The sequence below is a fragment of the Oreochromis niloticus genome, linkage group LG15, assembly GCF_001858045.2.
Source record: "Oreochromis niloticus isolate F11D_XX linkage group LG15, O_niloticus_UMD_NMBU, whole genome shotgun sequence".
In the NCBI taxonomy this organism is placed as follows: domain Eukaryota; kingdom Metazoa; phylum Chordata; class Actinopteri; order Cichliformes; family Cichlidae; genus Oreochromis; species Oreochromis niloticus.
This window is the reverse complement of record NC_031980.2, coordinates 7,031,660-7,048,379: the sequence shown is the minus strand read 5'-3', so window position 1 is coordinate 7,048,379 and position 16,720 is coordinate 7,031,660. Positions and strand designations below refer to the sequence as shown.

General features: G+C 36.5%; 1 protein-coding gene across 1 annotated transcript; it reads left to right on the top strand.

Moving 5' to 3' along the window:
• The first annotated feature begins 204 nt into the window (after positions 1-204).
• Positions 205-15,419, top strand: LOC100706264 (G-protein coupled receptor family C group 6 member A-like). The gene is made up of 12 exons (XM_019345480.2): positions 205-436; positions 539-705; positions 1,608-1,729; positions 5,485-5,596; positions 6,094-6,134; positions 6,419-6,563; positions 6,647-6,813; positions 8,210-8,331; positions 8,789-9,538; positions 11,587-11,802; positions 12,153-12,279; positions 12,455-15,419. Exons 7-12 carry the CDS (start codon positions 6,681-6,683, stop codon positions 13,486-13,488), a joined length of 2,382 nt encoding a protein of 793 aa, XP_019201025.1. The 5' UTR covers positions 205-436; positions 539-705; positions 1,608-1,729; positions 5,485-5,596; positions 6,094-6,134; positions 6,419-6,563; positions 6,647-6,680; the 3' UTR covers positions 13,489-15,419.
• The last annotated feature ends 1,301 nt before the right edge of the window (positions 15,420-16,720 follow it).

The window sequence follows — 16,720 nt, the reverse complement described above, 5'->3', positions numbered from 1 at the left end:
CCAAATAATTACCCATTGCCCCTAATGTTAAAAGAACTACCAGGAAGTGAGAAGAGATAACATTTTTGCGTTTCATAGTTTTCCCGACAGTGACATCCAAGGTCATGTGACAAAAACAAAAGGATAAGAGAGATGATAGGTAGTATTTCAAGTTGAAGAGGTTTGTCTGCAGCTCTGTCTTTCTTAAACACAGTGGAGGGATGTTCATTTCAGTTTAGACTTTAGTAACTAACAAGGCGCGCAGCAAGAAGAAGATGAAGTGTTTTTTCAGCTTCTGCATATTGTTTGCAGTTTTATCACATCTATTTTTCAGTGTCAAATGCTTCAATCAGGCCAAAGCAAAGGGCGACATCGTGATTGAGGGATTGTTTCCGATTCATGAAAGTGTTATTGTCACTGTGAATGATGATGGCAGTGAAAACCGGACACGTGACAGGTAATATATGCTGGATATATGTCATTACTCATCAGTACTAAGTATCAATATCTGTTTTATATTAGGGTATATTTGTGTGTTATGTCTGATTGTGTCATACAGGTTTAGCACAGCTCGTCTGGTCCAGTCTCTGATAATGGTGCAGGCACTGGAGGAGACAAATCAGAAGCAAGAGTTGGGGAACATCACCTTGGGATATCTTATACTTGACTCCTGTGGTGAAGTTACTACTGCCCTGATACAAACCAAGGCCTTCACAAGGAACAACTGTGAGTACTCAGGATGAGAAATGTTTGTCACTGATTAAAAAGTCTCTTGTGATATACAGTAGACCTTATTAATTTCATTTTTGGGATCACTCAGGAACATAGCACATCAATTGTGAGAGATGTAATGGATACAAAAATGGGCACTTGTGTATTCTGTGAAAATCAAACACATTTACTTTGGGTAGTTAGCTAGCTTAAACACAATTCCCATTTTAACAAATTATATCAAATGTAAAATAAAGGGAAAAAAATCATTATGGAACAAGCTGCTGTGGCTCTGCTTAAGAACTGTGACATACAATAGTACTATTGGGGTATACAAAAGGCAACTGGGAATATGTCTTTACACTGACACACTGAAAAGGAACTTATATAATTTAGTATAATCTAGAAAAACAGAAAAAGATGTTACATGTCTGAGTCACGACCTGCGAGCTGGTGGCCTGAAAGAAATGCTTCATCTGGTTTTGCAAGATATTAATGCACATTATCCATGCTTGGATAAATGGTTCAGAACAAAGCTGTAGCAGGAAAGAAAAATGAAACTCAAAGTACGTTTGAAAAAGTAATGAAAGGCTAAAGACATTACAAACACACCAAGGTGTATCAGCTTACATCTTCTTCAGCGTGTTGAAAAACAAAGACAAAAACAGAGTAATTATAGCTTCACTCACCACAGGTGTGCAGCTTTGATTACAGGCACCATTTTCTTTCAATTCCAGAAGCAATGACAAGTTAAGCATTTGTCTAGCCTTTAAGGCCAGTAGGAATGCACCTGAGTACATTTACTCGAGTGCTTTATTAAAGTACAGATTTAAAGAACTTGTACTTAATGTAAGTATTTCTATGTTATTTCTATGCTATTTTCTGCTTTCACTCCACTACATTTTGTTGTTTTGCAGGTAATGTCAGTCAAGATAGTACACAGCAGTCCTCTCCAATTGTTCTTGCTGTCATTGGTGATTACTACTCAGAGATATCCATAGAAGTTACAAGGCATCTCAACCTGGAGGACATCCCTGAGGTATGACTGCTTTTTAGGGTATTATATAAACCTCAAAACATTCCCAAAATGTTGGGATGCTATGTATTTCATTCACAATAGAACATTAAAAACATATACAATTATTTATACCCAGAAAATGTGCCATTTTAAGAAAAAACAATAGGCTCAATTAGAATTTAATGACATCAACATGTCTCAGAAAAGATAGGACAAAGCCATGTTTGCCCCTATGTAGCACTATTCTTCCACACTTCTTAAAAAAAACATCCTGTAAATGTCTGGGAGTTATAGAGACCAGACATTTGACCAGACAGAGACCTGGAATGGTGGAAGAGGAATGTTATCTCATTCCTAGGAGGCAGACACTGAACTCAAAGATAACAACATAAACCAGGAAGTAAAAAAGTCCAAAAGTCTGTCTCAAAAAACTGGAAACATCAAGGAATATCAGAGATTACAAACAGGGAACCTCAGAGCAGGATGGCACCCAGCGGGACAGATGACTCAAAAATGACAAAGGAAGATAGAGACAATAAATAAAAAAAAGTAATGAGGCAAGTGGAAACGGGTGGGGAACACAGGTAATCTAAAAACTATATATATATATATATATATATATATATATATATATATATAGATATATATATATATAGATATATATAATTGTGTTAAAAGTCCAAGAATTAAAAACTGAAACACCCAAAACTAATACTTTAGGAGCATGTTGCTAATACCTGTTTGAACCCCTTATTGCCCTCAGAACTGCCTGATGAGCATAGACACAACATGCTACTGGAAACATAAAAATATACATATAAACATAAAATAAGAACACAATACTAGAATACATTAATAAAACACAAGTAGTTAATAAATGACTTTTAGTATCATGAATTTTATACCACAAAATATGTTTTAAGAAAATGAATAATGGCATATGTGGCTAGAACAACATCTTCACTACGGACACTGGAAAAATCAGACTGCCACTCGTCACCTGGACAAGAACCAAAGTGGTAAGGAAGCTGCCTTTATATTAAAGACTCAACACAGGGCATTAGGCATCCCAGTTCCCAAGCATGCTACTGAAAAGCACATAAATGCCTGTAAATGTGTTTTTTCTGGCTAAACAGTTATAGGTTTCCATTTTATTTCATTATCTGAAAATGAGGCAAATAAACAATATTTCTGATATAATTTATTGTAAGGTGTATCCACATTTGATAACATATTGACCTTCTTTTTCAGTTTTTCTTTCAATACTTTAAAAGATGTACTTTAAATTTAAAACTTAAACAAAGCACAACTCAACCAGAGCAGGAAATTTTGACAAGCTAAAATAATAAAAGATATCAGCCCCTTGGCTCGCAGCTAGTGATATGCCAGCAGACTAGTGATGAAAAAGTCTAAAATAAGCTTACAATCTCCAGCATTCAATCAATATCAATGTGTGAACACAAAGTACAAGAAAAATCTAAAGCTGAGTAAACTTAAACAAGTAAGGCCAATGCTACACTGGTGCAATGGGGAAGCCAAAAGCCGACAGTCTTGCCAATAAGTTTAAAAACTGATCCAAGAAATTAAAGAAACAACCTGCTGCAACTATGTCAGTATCTTGCAAAAATGTGCTCCACTGCTTGTAATGACTAATTTGCTTTTATTGTGACACATCAACCAGTCCATAGCACAAGTTTGACTTATAAGTCACTTATACAGTTTTAATTACAGTTCTTATTCTAGTGTATTCAAAGCCCTATTTCAGCCTTATTGGCCTGGAAGAAAACTTCTTTATACTTTAAATGACTAAAATAGGAAAGTCTACTGCACCCCTGCCACACTTTTAATGGTCTGATTAAGTGCAGTTGCAGCAGATGGCTGTCTCATGCTTGTGGTCATGTCACTCCTTCAAACTCTGCAGAGAAGACAGGAAGATCACCCTCTGCAGACTTTCAACTCACATGAATGCATTTGAGGCCTTTCACTTGCGTGAATGGAATTGGGAGGGACAGCAGCTTTGAAACAGTAATAACGACAGTAATGTGGGAAAACAATAACACAGAGAAGGTGATCATACTGGGACGTCACTATATAGACTCTTTGTTTGTATGAATGGTTTAGATTTTTAACATTAGTTTGTGAACAGTATTGCTGATGGAAATAAACAGCATGGCTACTTAATTTGTGTAAGACGTAGCACAACTCCAACATTACGACAAGCAAACAGATTTAAATTGACAGTCTGTTATAATTCTGTTTTATTTTTAATACAGGGGTATCTGCTGGGTGTACATCGAGTGTTTTGATTGTCAGCGTTGTGCATACATGTGTTGCACTGTTTTCATATTGATGTGGTGATATGAAATACCTAATGGGAAAGTAAACCAAGTTGCAAATAAGTACAGCAATGCCTTTTAGAGATGATGTCATGTTTAAATACATATAATAAATCTGAGTATATGTTATGGTTAAATGGTGCAGAGGTAATGTAATTACCAGATCAACAACAGATTGTCAGTTTATGAAGAACATGGCTGCCCACATTAGTAAATTAAATTAATAACACATGTTTTATTAGCATAAACACATTCATAGATCTGAATATTAATATAAAACCAAGCTTTACTTTAGAATTATCTACTCCTGAATCTGGTCTCTACATAGTTCAATGCATTATCTCTCAGTTGAAAGAAACCCATAAAGACTTTGCATCTGGTTGCATTATTTTTTTCCAAGTTTCCTCAATTTCTTCCTTTACTTGTATAATTGGCACCGAGATATTTGGTTATATGAAAATAATTGTGATTTTGTTCTAGAGTCATGATATTGATACCATAATTATCCAGACTTTCTAAGAAATGTGTAGTGAAACTAGTGTTCAGTCCACTGAATAGATCTAAGGATGCGACTGATAGCATCATGCTTCTGTTTAACTTCCTCTCTACTGTGTGTCAGTTGCGTAATGTGGTTTCCTGTCTCATTAAAAAAATTACTTTGATCTTAGAGAATTTCACAATTTTGAAAAGCAAATTATGACTTTTATCATTTCAAACAATATTATGATTTTCCATAATTCCATGCGGCTACCTTGCCTCGGTTTCTTTTCTTTAAACCAAAGTTATTCTCATATACTGTTGTACAATTCCACTCAAAGTCTTTCCCGCTGAATGTCTTAAACAATGTGAACCTTTACTTAAATGCTTTTGGTTTTATGTATGGTGAGATTGTGTATAGGCTACTCAATAAAGAAAAAAAGTCTTGGATTATGTAGTATACGTTTTACCATCAGAATCTTTATTTCCTAAATGTACATACAGTATCAAACATGTGCATTCAACAGTTTCGTGATATTGCCCGGTTATTATAAATTATAAATTTCAAATGAAGCACAAGTACCTCAGAACTACAGTTGAAGACAGAAGTAGAAGTCAGCAAAGAGCAGTAAACTGAGGCTACAGTGAGTAATCATAAATGCAAGTAGGTGACGCTTTTTTGCCATTTTGGAGTGTTAAACTATATGACATAATAATGCTGAGGAATTATTGTGTGAAACTTTTTAATGGGGTGGCATGATGGGACAGTGGTTGGCATTGCTGTCTCACAACAAGAAGGTCCAGGGTTTTAATCCAGGCTGGGGCCTTTCTGTGTAAAATGTGCATGTCATGCATGTGTTTGCATGGCTTCTCTCCAGTGATATGTATGGGGGAAGATTAATTGGTGATTCTGAATTGGGCAAAGGTGTAACTGTGAGCATGAACAGTTGTCTACCTTTCTAGGTTAGCCCTATAACAGCCTAGTGACCTGGTTCTACCCTTCCTCTTGGTCCATGTCAGCTGGGTTGGGCTCTCGCTCAGGTGTCCCTGAAGAAAAGTGGAAGGCAATTGATCTGTAAGCACAAAATGTCAAATTCTCTAATTCAAACCTACAAAAACTGTCAAATGAATGTAGTTAAGTAAAAGTATTGTAAAAAAAACATGTGAATTTGACATTACTTTATATAACAAAGTTTTACTTGTAATAATATAATAAAAATGTTTTGTTGGGACAACAAAGTCAGAAAAGCAGCCAACAGACACCAGGCAGTGCATGTAAACGAGTAAGAAAACTGTTGATTTGCAGACATACATGGCAGCTAATATGTCAGGAATTCGTGTCAGAGCCTTTTTTCTTCCTTTGACTGCTATAGAATTATCATTAATCCTTCTGGGGAAATACCTGGTATTGTCTTGCTAAGTATCAGATGCATAATAGGTCTGTATTATATAACAGTACAACCACTGATAATGCTTCGACTCAACTGTAACCAGAGTTGTCAAAGTGGATATATGTTGTATAACAAAACTACAGCAGTCCGAATAATTCATAAATCACTTTTTTTTTCATAGCTCACAACTGTGAAACTTGTCAAAAATAATTACCAGGAAAAGTAAGTAAAGTAAATGGAAAGTTAAAGTACATCCCATTTCTCAGTGACATCAAACCCCATGTGACCATAAAAACAAAAGAAAAGAAAAAAAGAAAGAAATGATAGTATTTCAAGTTCAAGAACTTTAACCACACCTCTGTCTTTTGGAGGAATGCTGAAGAGATACACACAAATTATTTTTCAGAGCAAGTTTTTGTAGATTCACTGATTTACACTCAGATTTACACTTAAGAAGCACACGAGGAAGATGAAAAATTCTTTCAGCTTCTGCATCTTTCTTGCAGTTTTATCACATCACTTTTCTGGTACAAAATGCTCCATTGAAGCCACAGCAGAAGGGGACATCATTATCGGAGGATTGTTCCCGATTCATGAAAGCGTTACTGTCACTGTGAATGATGATGGCCGTGAAAACCGGACATGTGACAGGTAATACACACATACACAACTGATCATTGTATGCATTTTATTAGGGTATATTTATATATAATATATCTGGTTGTGTTGTACAGGTTTAGCACAGCTCGTCTGGTCCAGTCTCTGATAATGGTGCAGGCACTGGAGGAGATAAATCAGAAGCGAGAGTTGGGAAACCTCACCTTGGGATACCTCATACTTGACTCCTGTGGGGAAGTTACTACTGCCCTGATACAAACCCAGGCCTTCATGATGAGAAACAGTGAGTACTCTCAGGGCTAGAAATCTGCCTTGTTATTTGAAAATCATGTTTGATACGCAATAGTTCTTACTAATTGAATTTTCCCCTTATCATCATGGGAACATAGCACATCAACTAAGAGAGATAATGGATACTAAAATAGGCATTAGTGAACATTTTCTTAAAAGTTGTACATTTATATTTATATTGGTAACTGGTAGTTATGAGATCGTGCATTTCATGTAATTTTAGGGAATCAAGAGAAAGTAATGTAGTAGTGTTACGAATAACGAATAGTGTAGCAAATTACTTCCTCTGGCTTGTAATTAAGTAACATTCTGCATTACTTTTAACAAAAGTAAAGATTAATACATTATTTGTGTGTGTAGTTTGTAACGTATTCCGTTAAGTTACTCAATGTGAATAATGTATTCGGAATACTTTGGATTACTTGATATATTGTCATGCTTTTTAGCTTGTTAGCTGGTGTTAGCTGAGGTTAGTTCAGAGACCGCAGACTGTTAGACTTGATGGATAGCATTAATAACCTGCTAGCTGCAAATAAACATGTGCAGTTCTGAAAGCAATACCAACTAGATTTTTAAATCTTAATATAAAATTAGTAACAGCAGGGTGGACATTAGGTAAGACTGCATTTTTTGCAGTGATCTCATATAGAAAACAATGTCTGTATAAGTAAAATGTTTTCTTTCTGCAGGTTGTAATGCAGCCTGTATTGCAGCCTTCATTAATAGTAAGAAATCACACAGCAGTAGTAAATCAAAGATACTGAAGTGGTACATAACCCAGGTAGCTACCACAACTATGACAAGGTAGTTGCAGTAGGCTAACGTTAGTTTTTTCTTTTTAAAGAACTTACTTCCAGATGTTTCTTTAGGTTGGAGTCTTTTTACGCTGAGAGCAGCTTGGTTGCTGGCAGACAGAGTTTGCATTGCACACTCAGATTTCCTCCATCCCTTTCTTCTTTAAATGTGAAGCGGTGTCGGAATTTCCAAGTAAGAAATGCATTCCTGCCTGTGCACTGCTGGCTCTGTTGTGCTGGCTCCAGGTCCATTGTGTAACTGACGCCACTAAAATTAACAGGATGCTTACATTAGAGCCTCTTGTTGCGTGTTTTGTTTGGATTTCTGGCAATACGTGGAATTACCAAAATTAGAGAGGGGATAGAGAGGGGATAGCCTAACATAGGAAACAGGAAAAGACCGCAGTGTAATCCATTTATTTCAACAAACTGTATTTTAATTATCACTTGTTTGAGCAGTAACTGGAACTGAATACAGTTACTCATATTTTGTATTTTAAATATGTAACACACCGGTACATGTATTCTGTTACTTCTCAACACTGTGTGTATCAGTTTAAATGAAGGTAATAGTATCAGTTAATTCATTTGTAGGTAATAATCGCCAAGACTGTGCACAGCAATCCTCTCCACCTGTCCTGGTCGTCATTGGTGATTACTACTCAGAGTTATCCATAGGAGTTACAGGTCAGCTCCACCTGGAGTACATCCCTGAGGTATGACCGACTTCTGAGGTCTGTTATATTACCTAACTCTAAATGTAAAATCTATTATACAAACATTAGCAGCTAATATTTGGATGATACATTTTGCATTCATGGCTACGATGAACAGCAAAAAACCCCCCAAAAATCGCAAATAGTATAGCTTAGCAACAAGAATTGAAAATAGGTGAAACAGACACACTTAGTCAAAAAATGACTGTAACAGTAACTTTCTCTCTGTACTCCCCCAGCCGAAAGAAAACACAAGAGGTTTCTGCATTCAGCTAACAAGTTGTAATAATACAGTGCTTCATAAAGCAGCTATTTTGTTAAATAAGACTTTAAACTGTTAAAAAAAAAGTTTTTTGTAGATACTTTACCACTTATGTTATACGCTTAAGATATATGTGTACAGACAGAATATGAAATGTTTGTTTCACTTCATAGTGTTTTGTGATATTTTCCACAGATAAGTTACGGTGCAACTTCTGGTTTCCTGAGTGATAAAACCCGTTTTCCAAGCTTTATGAGGACCGTACCACAAGATGATCACCAAGGTCATGCCATCGCCCAGATTCTTGATCATTACGGTTGGACTTGGGTCGGTGTGGTAGCAACTGATGGTGAATACGGTCGCTATATAACTGAACGCCTCCGGCATCATGCAACCAAAAAAGGCATCTGCTTCGCCTTCACCTCTGTTCTTCCAGATGCTTTAAATGATGACTCACGTGAAGAGAGCATTAACTCTACAATCAAAAGCATCATAGATAATAGAAATGTCAGTGTTATTATTTCCTTTGCCAAAGCTTACCATATGATAGATATTTTTGGGAAACTTCTCAAATATCCTCAAGGCAGAGGGAAAGTTTGGTTGGCCAGTGATATTTGGTCACAGTCACCTGAAGTACTGAGTTCTCAGAACTACAAATTGAGTGACGTAGGAACAATCTTTGGGGTCACTCTTAAATCTGGAAACACAACCAAGTTTGAGCGATATCTCGATGACCTTGATGAAAATCCCAACCACCACGAGAACAACACATTCTTGTCTAATTTTTTAAAGGAGCATGGGACGAATTCATCAGAAGAGTTAAAGAAGATGATATATCCATATGCTGTGTTCAGTATTGAGCTGGCAGTTAAAGCAATAGCTCAAGCTGTTAAAGACCTCTGTACTAACCGGGACTGTAAGACACAGTCCTTACGGCCGTTGGAGGTAAAAGCACAGAAACACAAAAACACACAAACACATACAGCAGAGCATAATAGAAATCTTTGAATACTAAGAAACTATATTCACTATTTTCTATTAATACTGAAGCACATAAATGATCCACAGAGGACACAGAGGGGTGTGATTCAGGTCTCACAGAGGACCTGACTTACCCACAAGTATTGAAAACTTCACCAATTTTCTAACTAAATATATTTCTATAGGTGCTATAGACATTAAATTCTTACTAGATGTCAGTAACAACTCATCCGATCCAGTAAGACAAAGAAATCAAACCATAGGTGTCCATAAATTAGGTTATGTGTAATAATGAGAAATGACACAGGAATAAAATATTGAACACGCTTACTGAGATTTATTTGATACTTTGTACAAAAACCTTTGTCGGTGATGTCAGCTTGTATGGAGTCTAGTCGCATGCATTGCTCAGGTGAGATTTTGGCCCATTCTTCCATACCAGTTAAATCCTGGAGGTTCAGTGAACTCTGAGCTTTAGTTCTTTCCAATGATTTTCAAGTGGATTCAGGTCAGGTCATTTTAGCACCTTTTTTTTCTTTTTCTGAAACCAGTTGAGCGTTCACTTGGCTGTATGTTTGGGATTATTGTTTTGCTATTATGTACAGCTACTTTCAATGCCAGCGATATTTATTTAGACTCTTTTTCTCCAATTGATCTCTCTGACTGTATGTCAGTAATTATTTTCTCCAAACCCGTCTCTATTAATCAGCTATGTACCACAGACCTTCAAGCTGATAGTATTTAAACCGTTACTTTAAAAGTCATCATGTGACCCAGCTATCTTAGCTAATTATAGGTCAATCTCCAGCCTTCCTTTTATTTCTTTAAAGGGTTTTTGTAAAACAGCCGACAGATCACCTGCAGAGGAGTGGTTTGTTTGAAGAGTTTCAGACAGGTTTCAGAGCTCATCATAGTACAGAAACAGCTTTAGTGAAGGTTACAAATGATCTTCTTATGGCCTCTGACAGTGGAGCCATTTTGGTGATTGTTCTGCTACACTTCGGTGCAGCATCTGATACTGCTGTCCATAATATTTTATTGCAGCAGTTGAAGCGTGCTGTAGGTATTGAAGATGCTGGGCTGCAGTGGTTTGAATCATATCTTTCTAATCTAATAGAGTCCATTATGTTCATCTAAATGGAGAGTCCTCTTCACACACTAAGCTTAATTATGGAGTTCAACAGGGCTCCATGCTAGGACCAGTTTTTGTTTACATTATAAATGCTTCTCTTAGACAGTGTCATTAGAAGGCATAGCATACATTTTTACTGCTATACAGATGACACCCAACTCTATCTATCCATGAAGCCAGATCTCACACACCAATTAACCGATAAACTGCAGGAATGCCAGGAAAGACATGAGGACCTAAATGAGCTCTCATTTTCTGAGGATTCTTTGCGTCATTTTTGACCACGATATTTCCTTTAATGTGAATATTAAAAAATATGTTGGTCTGCTTTCTTCCATTTGTACAATATCACTAAAATTAGAAATATCCTTTTTCAGAGTAAAACTGAAAAACTAGTTTATGCATTTATTACTTCTAGGCAGGATTCCCAAACAAACTACCTGAAAAGTCTTTAGTTGATCCAAAATGCTACAGCAAGAGTGCTGACAGGAATAGAAAGAGAGACCATATTTCTGTCTTTCTATATATATATTAAATCCAGAACTGAATTCACATTCTCGAATAATCAGGTCGCATCTTATCGTAATGACTTTATATTACTGTAGCCCCCCATTAGAGCACTAGATTTTATTTCTTTGCACGTGTTGATTGGATGAGTTGTTACATCTGGTGAGAATTTCATGTCAATAGCATCTTTAGAAATATATTTACTTTGTAAACTGGTGACATATTCAATACTTAATTTACCCACTGTATATTTTTGTGTTTATGTACTGTACTAGATATTGAACAAGTGGCCAGAAACACAATCCTCGATAAATATTATTTTTTCTAACTGCAACAGGTACATTATTTTTAATTAGTGTTTTCAACACTTCAGTTACGAAGAGCCTTACGGAAGGCAACGTTCCACATGGAGGAAAAAAGTTATTCATTTGATCACCATGGTGACCTCAACTCTGGATATGATATCATCCTATGGAAGCAGACTCAAGATTCTCCAGATGTGAACAACATTTTAGCCTATTACAGTATAGAACACCAGAGCCTGACTTTCACCTCACAGGAAACACAGCAGGCTCTTCAGAGCCACATAGTAAGTGTTTACCTTCCACAGGCAAGTTATTTTATTCTTTAATTATTTTATTATACTATTCTTTTATCATTGGTTGGGTTCCATTATAGTTTGTGTTTATGGCTAATTAGCAAATATTGATATGCTAACATGCTAATTTAAGAGTTTACACATAGTAAACAACTGCCATCATTGAGACTTTAGTCTCTGATTTTTTTGATTATGTATATGTTAGTGTGCAAAAACATGCAAAACCTTGTGTCTAAGAACAGATGGTATATCCCACAATCTTTATTATTTAAAAATAAAAGGGTTTCATATGGTCAGTAAATAAAACTGACGGCCATGATGATGATTCTTTCTTCTCTAAGGGAAATGTGACTTCCAAGTGCACAGACAGCTGTAGGCCTGGCTACAGGAAGACTTCAGTTACAGGCCAGCCTGGTTGTTGCTATCAGTGTGAACCCTGTGCTGAGAACCAATATTCCAACACCACCGGTGTGTATTACAAAAACAAAGCACTAACTCCATTTGTGTTAGTTAACTGCAAAATATTATAAAATATAAAACAAGTGTTTTGAAATGCTTATATTACACAGTCTGTTGCATTGACAGCTCAAGGAATTTGAATTCAAGTTCAGTATTCTAATGACCTTTTGTCCTCTGTTTCCAGATTCTGAAAAGTGTCATCCTTGCAAAGAAAACTATTACTCCAAAAACACCAGTTCAGTGTGTTTGCCCAGAAAAACTGATTTCCTGAAATGGGGTGATGTATATCTTATTGTGCTGCTGTCTTTTACTTCTTTAGGAGCAGTGCTTACCATTGTTGTTGGGATCATCTTCCTTGCACACTGGAATACCCCTGTCGTGCGCTCATCTGTAGGCCCAATCAGCATCATTCTCCTCCTCTCCCTTATGATCACATTTACTAGTGTTATATTATTTGGTGGTCCACCCAATAGCTATCAGTGTCAAGCACGGCAGGTGGTGTTTGGCTTGAGTTTTACCTTGTGTGTCTCCTGCATCATGGTCAAGTCCTTTAAGATCGTCTTAGCCTTTGAGTTTGACCCGGTCATTCAAAGTATCCTGAAGAAGCTCTACAAGCCTTACCTCATTGTTACGGTCTCCATGGCAGGTCAAGTGGTTATTGTTACCACGTGGCTTGTACTCAGTCCTCCATACATTGACTCAGAGATCACACAGGACAACATGGAACTGATGTTTTGTAATGAGAAATTAATTCCTGCGTTTGGAGCCATGCTAGTCTATATTGGCCTTTTGGCTCTCATCTGCTTTGGTGTTGCTTTTAAGGGACGAAAGTTGCCTGACAGTTACAATGATGCAAAGTTCATCACTTTTGCAATGCTCATTTACTTCATCTCCTGGATCATGTTTGGCCCAGTCTATGTCAATGTCACAGGCAAGTACCTTCCAGCAGTGGAGATGGTCGTTATCCTTATCTCATGCTACGGCATCTTGTTTTGTCAATTTTTCACAAAGTGCTACATTATTCTGTGTAAGAAGGAAGCAAACACAGAGAAAGCGTTCCGTTGCAATATTAGGAATTATTCCATGGATCACAAAGGCAGTGAGGATGAGGTGTCATCCAACAGAGTTGAAAACCCTAATTTATCTGTATCAGTTAAGTCACAGGATAACTGGAATTCAGTCAAACTCTCTCTTTCCAGTCTCAAAGTCATAAAGTAATGTCCTTGAAAACAACCTGAAATCCACTAAGAAGACCCTGCAGAGATACAATAGCTTGCCACCATCACTAATCAAATGATTCACAATAGTTAGAAGGGTATTCAAACAATTGGAGTGTAAAGGGGACTAAATATTAGAGTCTATGCACTTTTAAGTCTTTAAAGTTGTTTATCAAGTTGTTGAACATGTTTATCGCCATCTTGTGCCAGTACAGAATGTAACTTCACCAGGTTGGTTGGTTGGTTGCAGCTAATAGACTTACATTAATTTATGTTAGCTAACTAGTGACAGAACCAATAGCTTAGTGAAAATTAAGGAGACTAAAACTATACATACAATCCCAACAGAGCACTTAGATCGTCCAATCACAGGCTCCTAGCACAACCTAGGTCTCGAATGAAGTCGAGAGGTGACCTGGCCTTTGCATCCGTGGCACCAAGACTCTGGAATAACCTCCCTGTTCATATTCGTACTGCCGAGTCTATCCAGTCTTTTAAATCACGTCTTAAAACTTATCTTTTTACTTTGGCTTTTGATTCTGACTAGTTGGCTGGTCTAGCTTGTTGTGTTGTTACCTATTGTTTGTTGTCCTCTTTTATTGTTTGTTTTTAATTGTCTCATGCTTTTACTGACTGTGAAGCACTATGGTCAACACTGTTGTTTTAATATGTGCTATATAAATAAATTTTGATTTGATTTGATTTGATAAAAAACAGTGTAAGGGGATCACTTTTGTTCTGTCCCTGGCTGCAGCAGGCAGTTTTATGTAATAAAAGAAAAAGAAAAAGAAAAAAGAAAGAAAGAAAGAAAGAAAGAAAGAAAGAAAGAAAGAAAGAAAGAAAGAAAGAAAATCCACCTGTTAGCTGTAATGTTCAGGTTTTTAAAACACTTTATAATTGAGAACATCCATCAGCATCTCCATAGGAAAAAAAAATCCTTCTTCTTCACTTACATTTGATTTTCCTGACTTTTAATATGAAATAATCCACTTAGTGAGATGTTGTGAGAGAAAAAAAAGATCTCCAAAACTGCATCTCTTCCTCAGAGACTCCTTTTTTTTGTTTGTTTGTTTCTGTTGTTGCAAGGATTCCCGACCATGCTTCAGTAAGGCATTTAGTCATGTTTGTTTTGTGATGCACATATAGTAAACTTTTTGAATGTCCTTGGTGTAAGAGACTATTATTATAATGTGTAATAATGCCTCATCAATTGATTCTGCTGCTTGTACACCTGGCCCAGGGAGGAATACTCCGTGTCTGACTCCAGTTTGTCGGTCTCTTGAACTACCAGGAAATCTGACTCAAACCGGCTCTCCTGCACACTGACCTCATTTATAAAGTACTTTACAAGCCTTAACATTGTGGCTAACAGGTGGATTTTACCGTTTCAGTGCAGGTAGCCAAACAACATGGAACCACTTACTGCTTAAGTGTCAGAGAGTAAAAGTGAACAAAGTGGACAGTGTATCCTTGGCTTTTTAACATAACGACTCACTGCGGCAGCCTGATCAGTACAAAAGTGATCTCCTTTACACTGCTTTTTTTGTTTCCTTATTTTTCACTGAGTCACTGGTTCGTTCACTAGTTAGCTAACCTTAACTAATGTAAGTCTATTAGCAGCAACCAACCCAACAACGTCATGTTATGTATTTGGTCATTAAAGATGTTCTCAAAACTTTAATTTAAACAGTTATTCCATAAATCCAGCTTAATGCAACTCCAGAACATCAACATGCTAGCAGCTGAGGTAACATAGTTGCTGTTGTTTTCATGTTGTTAGTCTGGACAGATTTTGTCAATATGAGGACTTCACACATTTATTAAATTAATGTAGCCACATTCATTCAATTGGATGATGTCCTTTTAGTGGCCAATATTCAGATAATAATTGACTAGTCGGGGGGTTAAAGGTGAAAAGAATACAACACAGTAAAAATCACAGTAAAAAGATGTCTTTCTTTTTTTTAAGTAAAACATTTGAAATATTAAAAGCATCTTTCTGCAATTTTGTAATTCATATTTATTGGTGGTGACTTTCAGCATTATGAAATTCTTCAATATTTACCATCACAGATTTGTTACATATTTTAACTGAATTTGATCATGTCTTCTTCTGTTATGTTTTTGTAAATGTCCAAAAGTTGAATCTGTTCATCTGGACGTAGCGTTTTGTGGGAGAAACGTTTCGTCACTCATCCAAGTGACTTCTTCAGTCACTCATCCAAGAAGTCACTTGGATGAGTGACGAAACGTTTCTCCCACAAAACGCTACGTCCAGATGAACAGATTCAACTTTTGGACATTTACTTTCCTGGATGATTGAGAATGCATCAAGACGTTTTTGTAAATGCATCTGAAGGTTAAGAGACTCTCTAAAAAAATAAACTCACTTCATTAGCTGCAAAGTGCTAATACTTGGTCTAGTTGTACTAGACCAGGGGTCTCAAACTTGTGGCCTGGGTGCCACTTGTGGCCCACCTCCCCCTACTTGCAGCCCGTATATTGATGTGAAGAAATATAATGCAATTTTTTCTGGGGAGGATTTGTTTGTTGTTGAGTGCAATGTTAAAATAGGTCCTTTAAAAAGCAAAAAGATATTTAATATGAAGGTTATTTGTAAAGAAAACAATTTTCACTCGTAGTCAAAAACTAATGCACAATGCACGAACAAAATCATAGCAGAAGTGTTTTCACGTATCTGGCCAGAAAGAGAGTACCAGTTTGTTTATTTAGTAGTTCAATGAAAGGCTTCAGTTATTAAGAGTGAAAAAAAATTACATTCACATTTGCTGTTTTGTCTTGTTATACAATATTTGAAATTTAAAACAAAAAACAAAACGTTACATTTTCAGAAATATTTGTGGGTGTTTTCTCATTTGTTTGTTTGTTTTTTGTACTACTGGAACACTAAAATGGCTTTCCAATGAGATGACAGTGCCAGCAGTGACCCATAGCTCATTGAAGTGTGAGACCCCTGCACTAGACCATGTCTTCATGCCTAAATGCGTAGAGTTGGTGCCATATGATTGGCAAATTAGATATTTGTCTTAACTAGCAACTGGCCTTATAAAGTGGCCAGTTAATGTTTCTGTTACCTGTTACTTATATTCAGTTCACAATAAGACTTTGAAAACCAATAATAACTCAGTTACAGGTGAACCAGTTATATAATACATGTGCATTGTTCCATAGTTTGAATAAAGTAGGAATTATCTGTTTGAATCTGGGTGTAT

Coding starts and splice junctions, on each gene's coding strand:
- LOC100706264 (XM_019345480.2), top strand. CDS start 6,681: ATGGTGCAGGCACTGGAGGAGATAAATCAGAAGCGAGAGTTGGGAAAC. Junction 8,332..8,788: donor ACCTGGAGTACATCCCTGAG/GTATGACCGACT, acceptor TATTTTCCACAG/ATAAGTTACGGTGCAACTTC. Junction 9,539..11,586: donor AGTCCTTACGGCCGTTGGAG/GTAAAAGCACAG, acceptor TCAACACTTCAG/TTACGAAGAGCCTTACGGAA.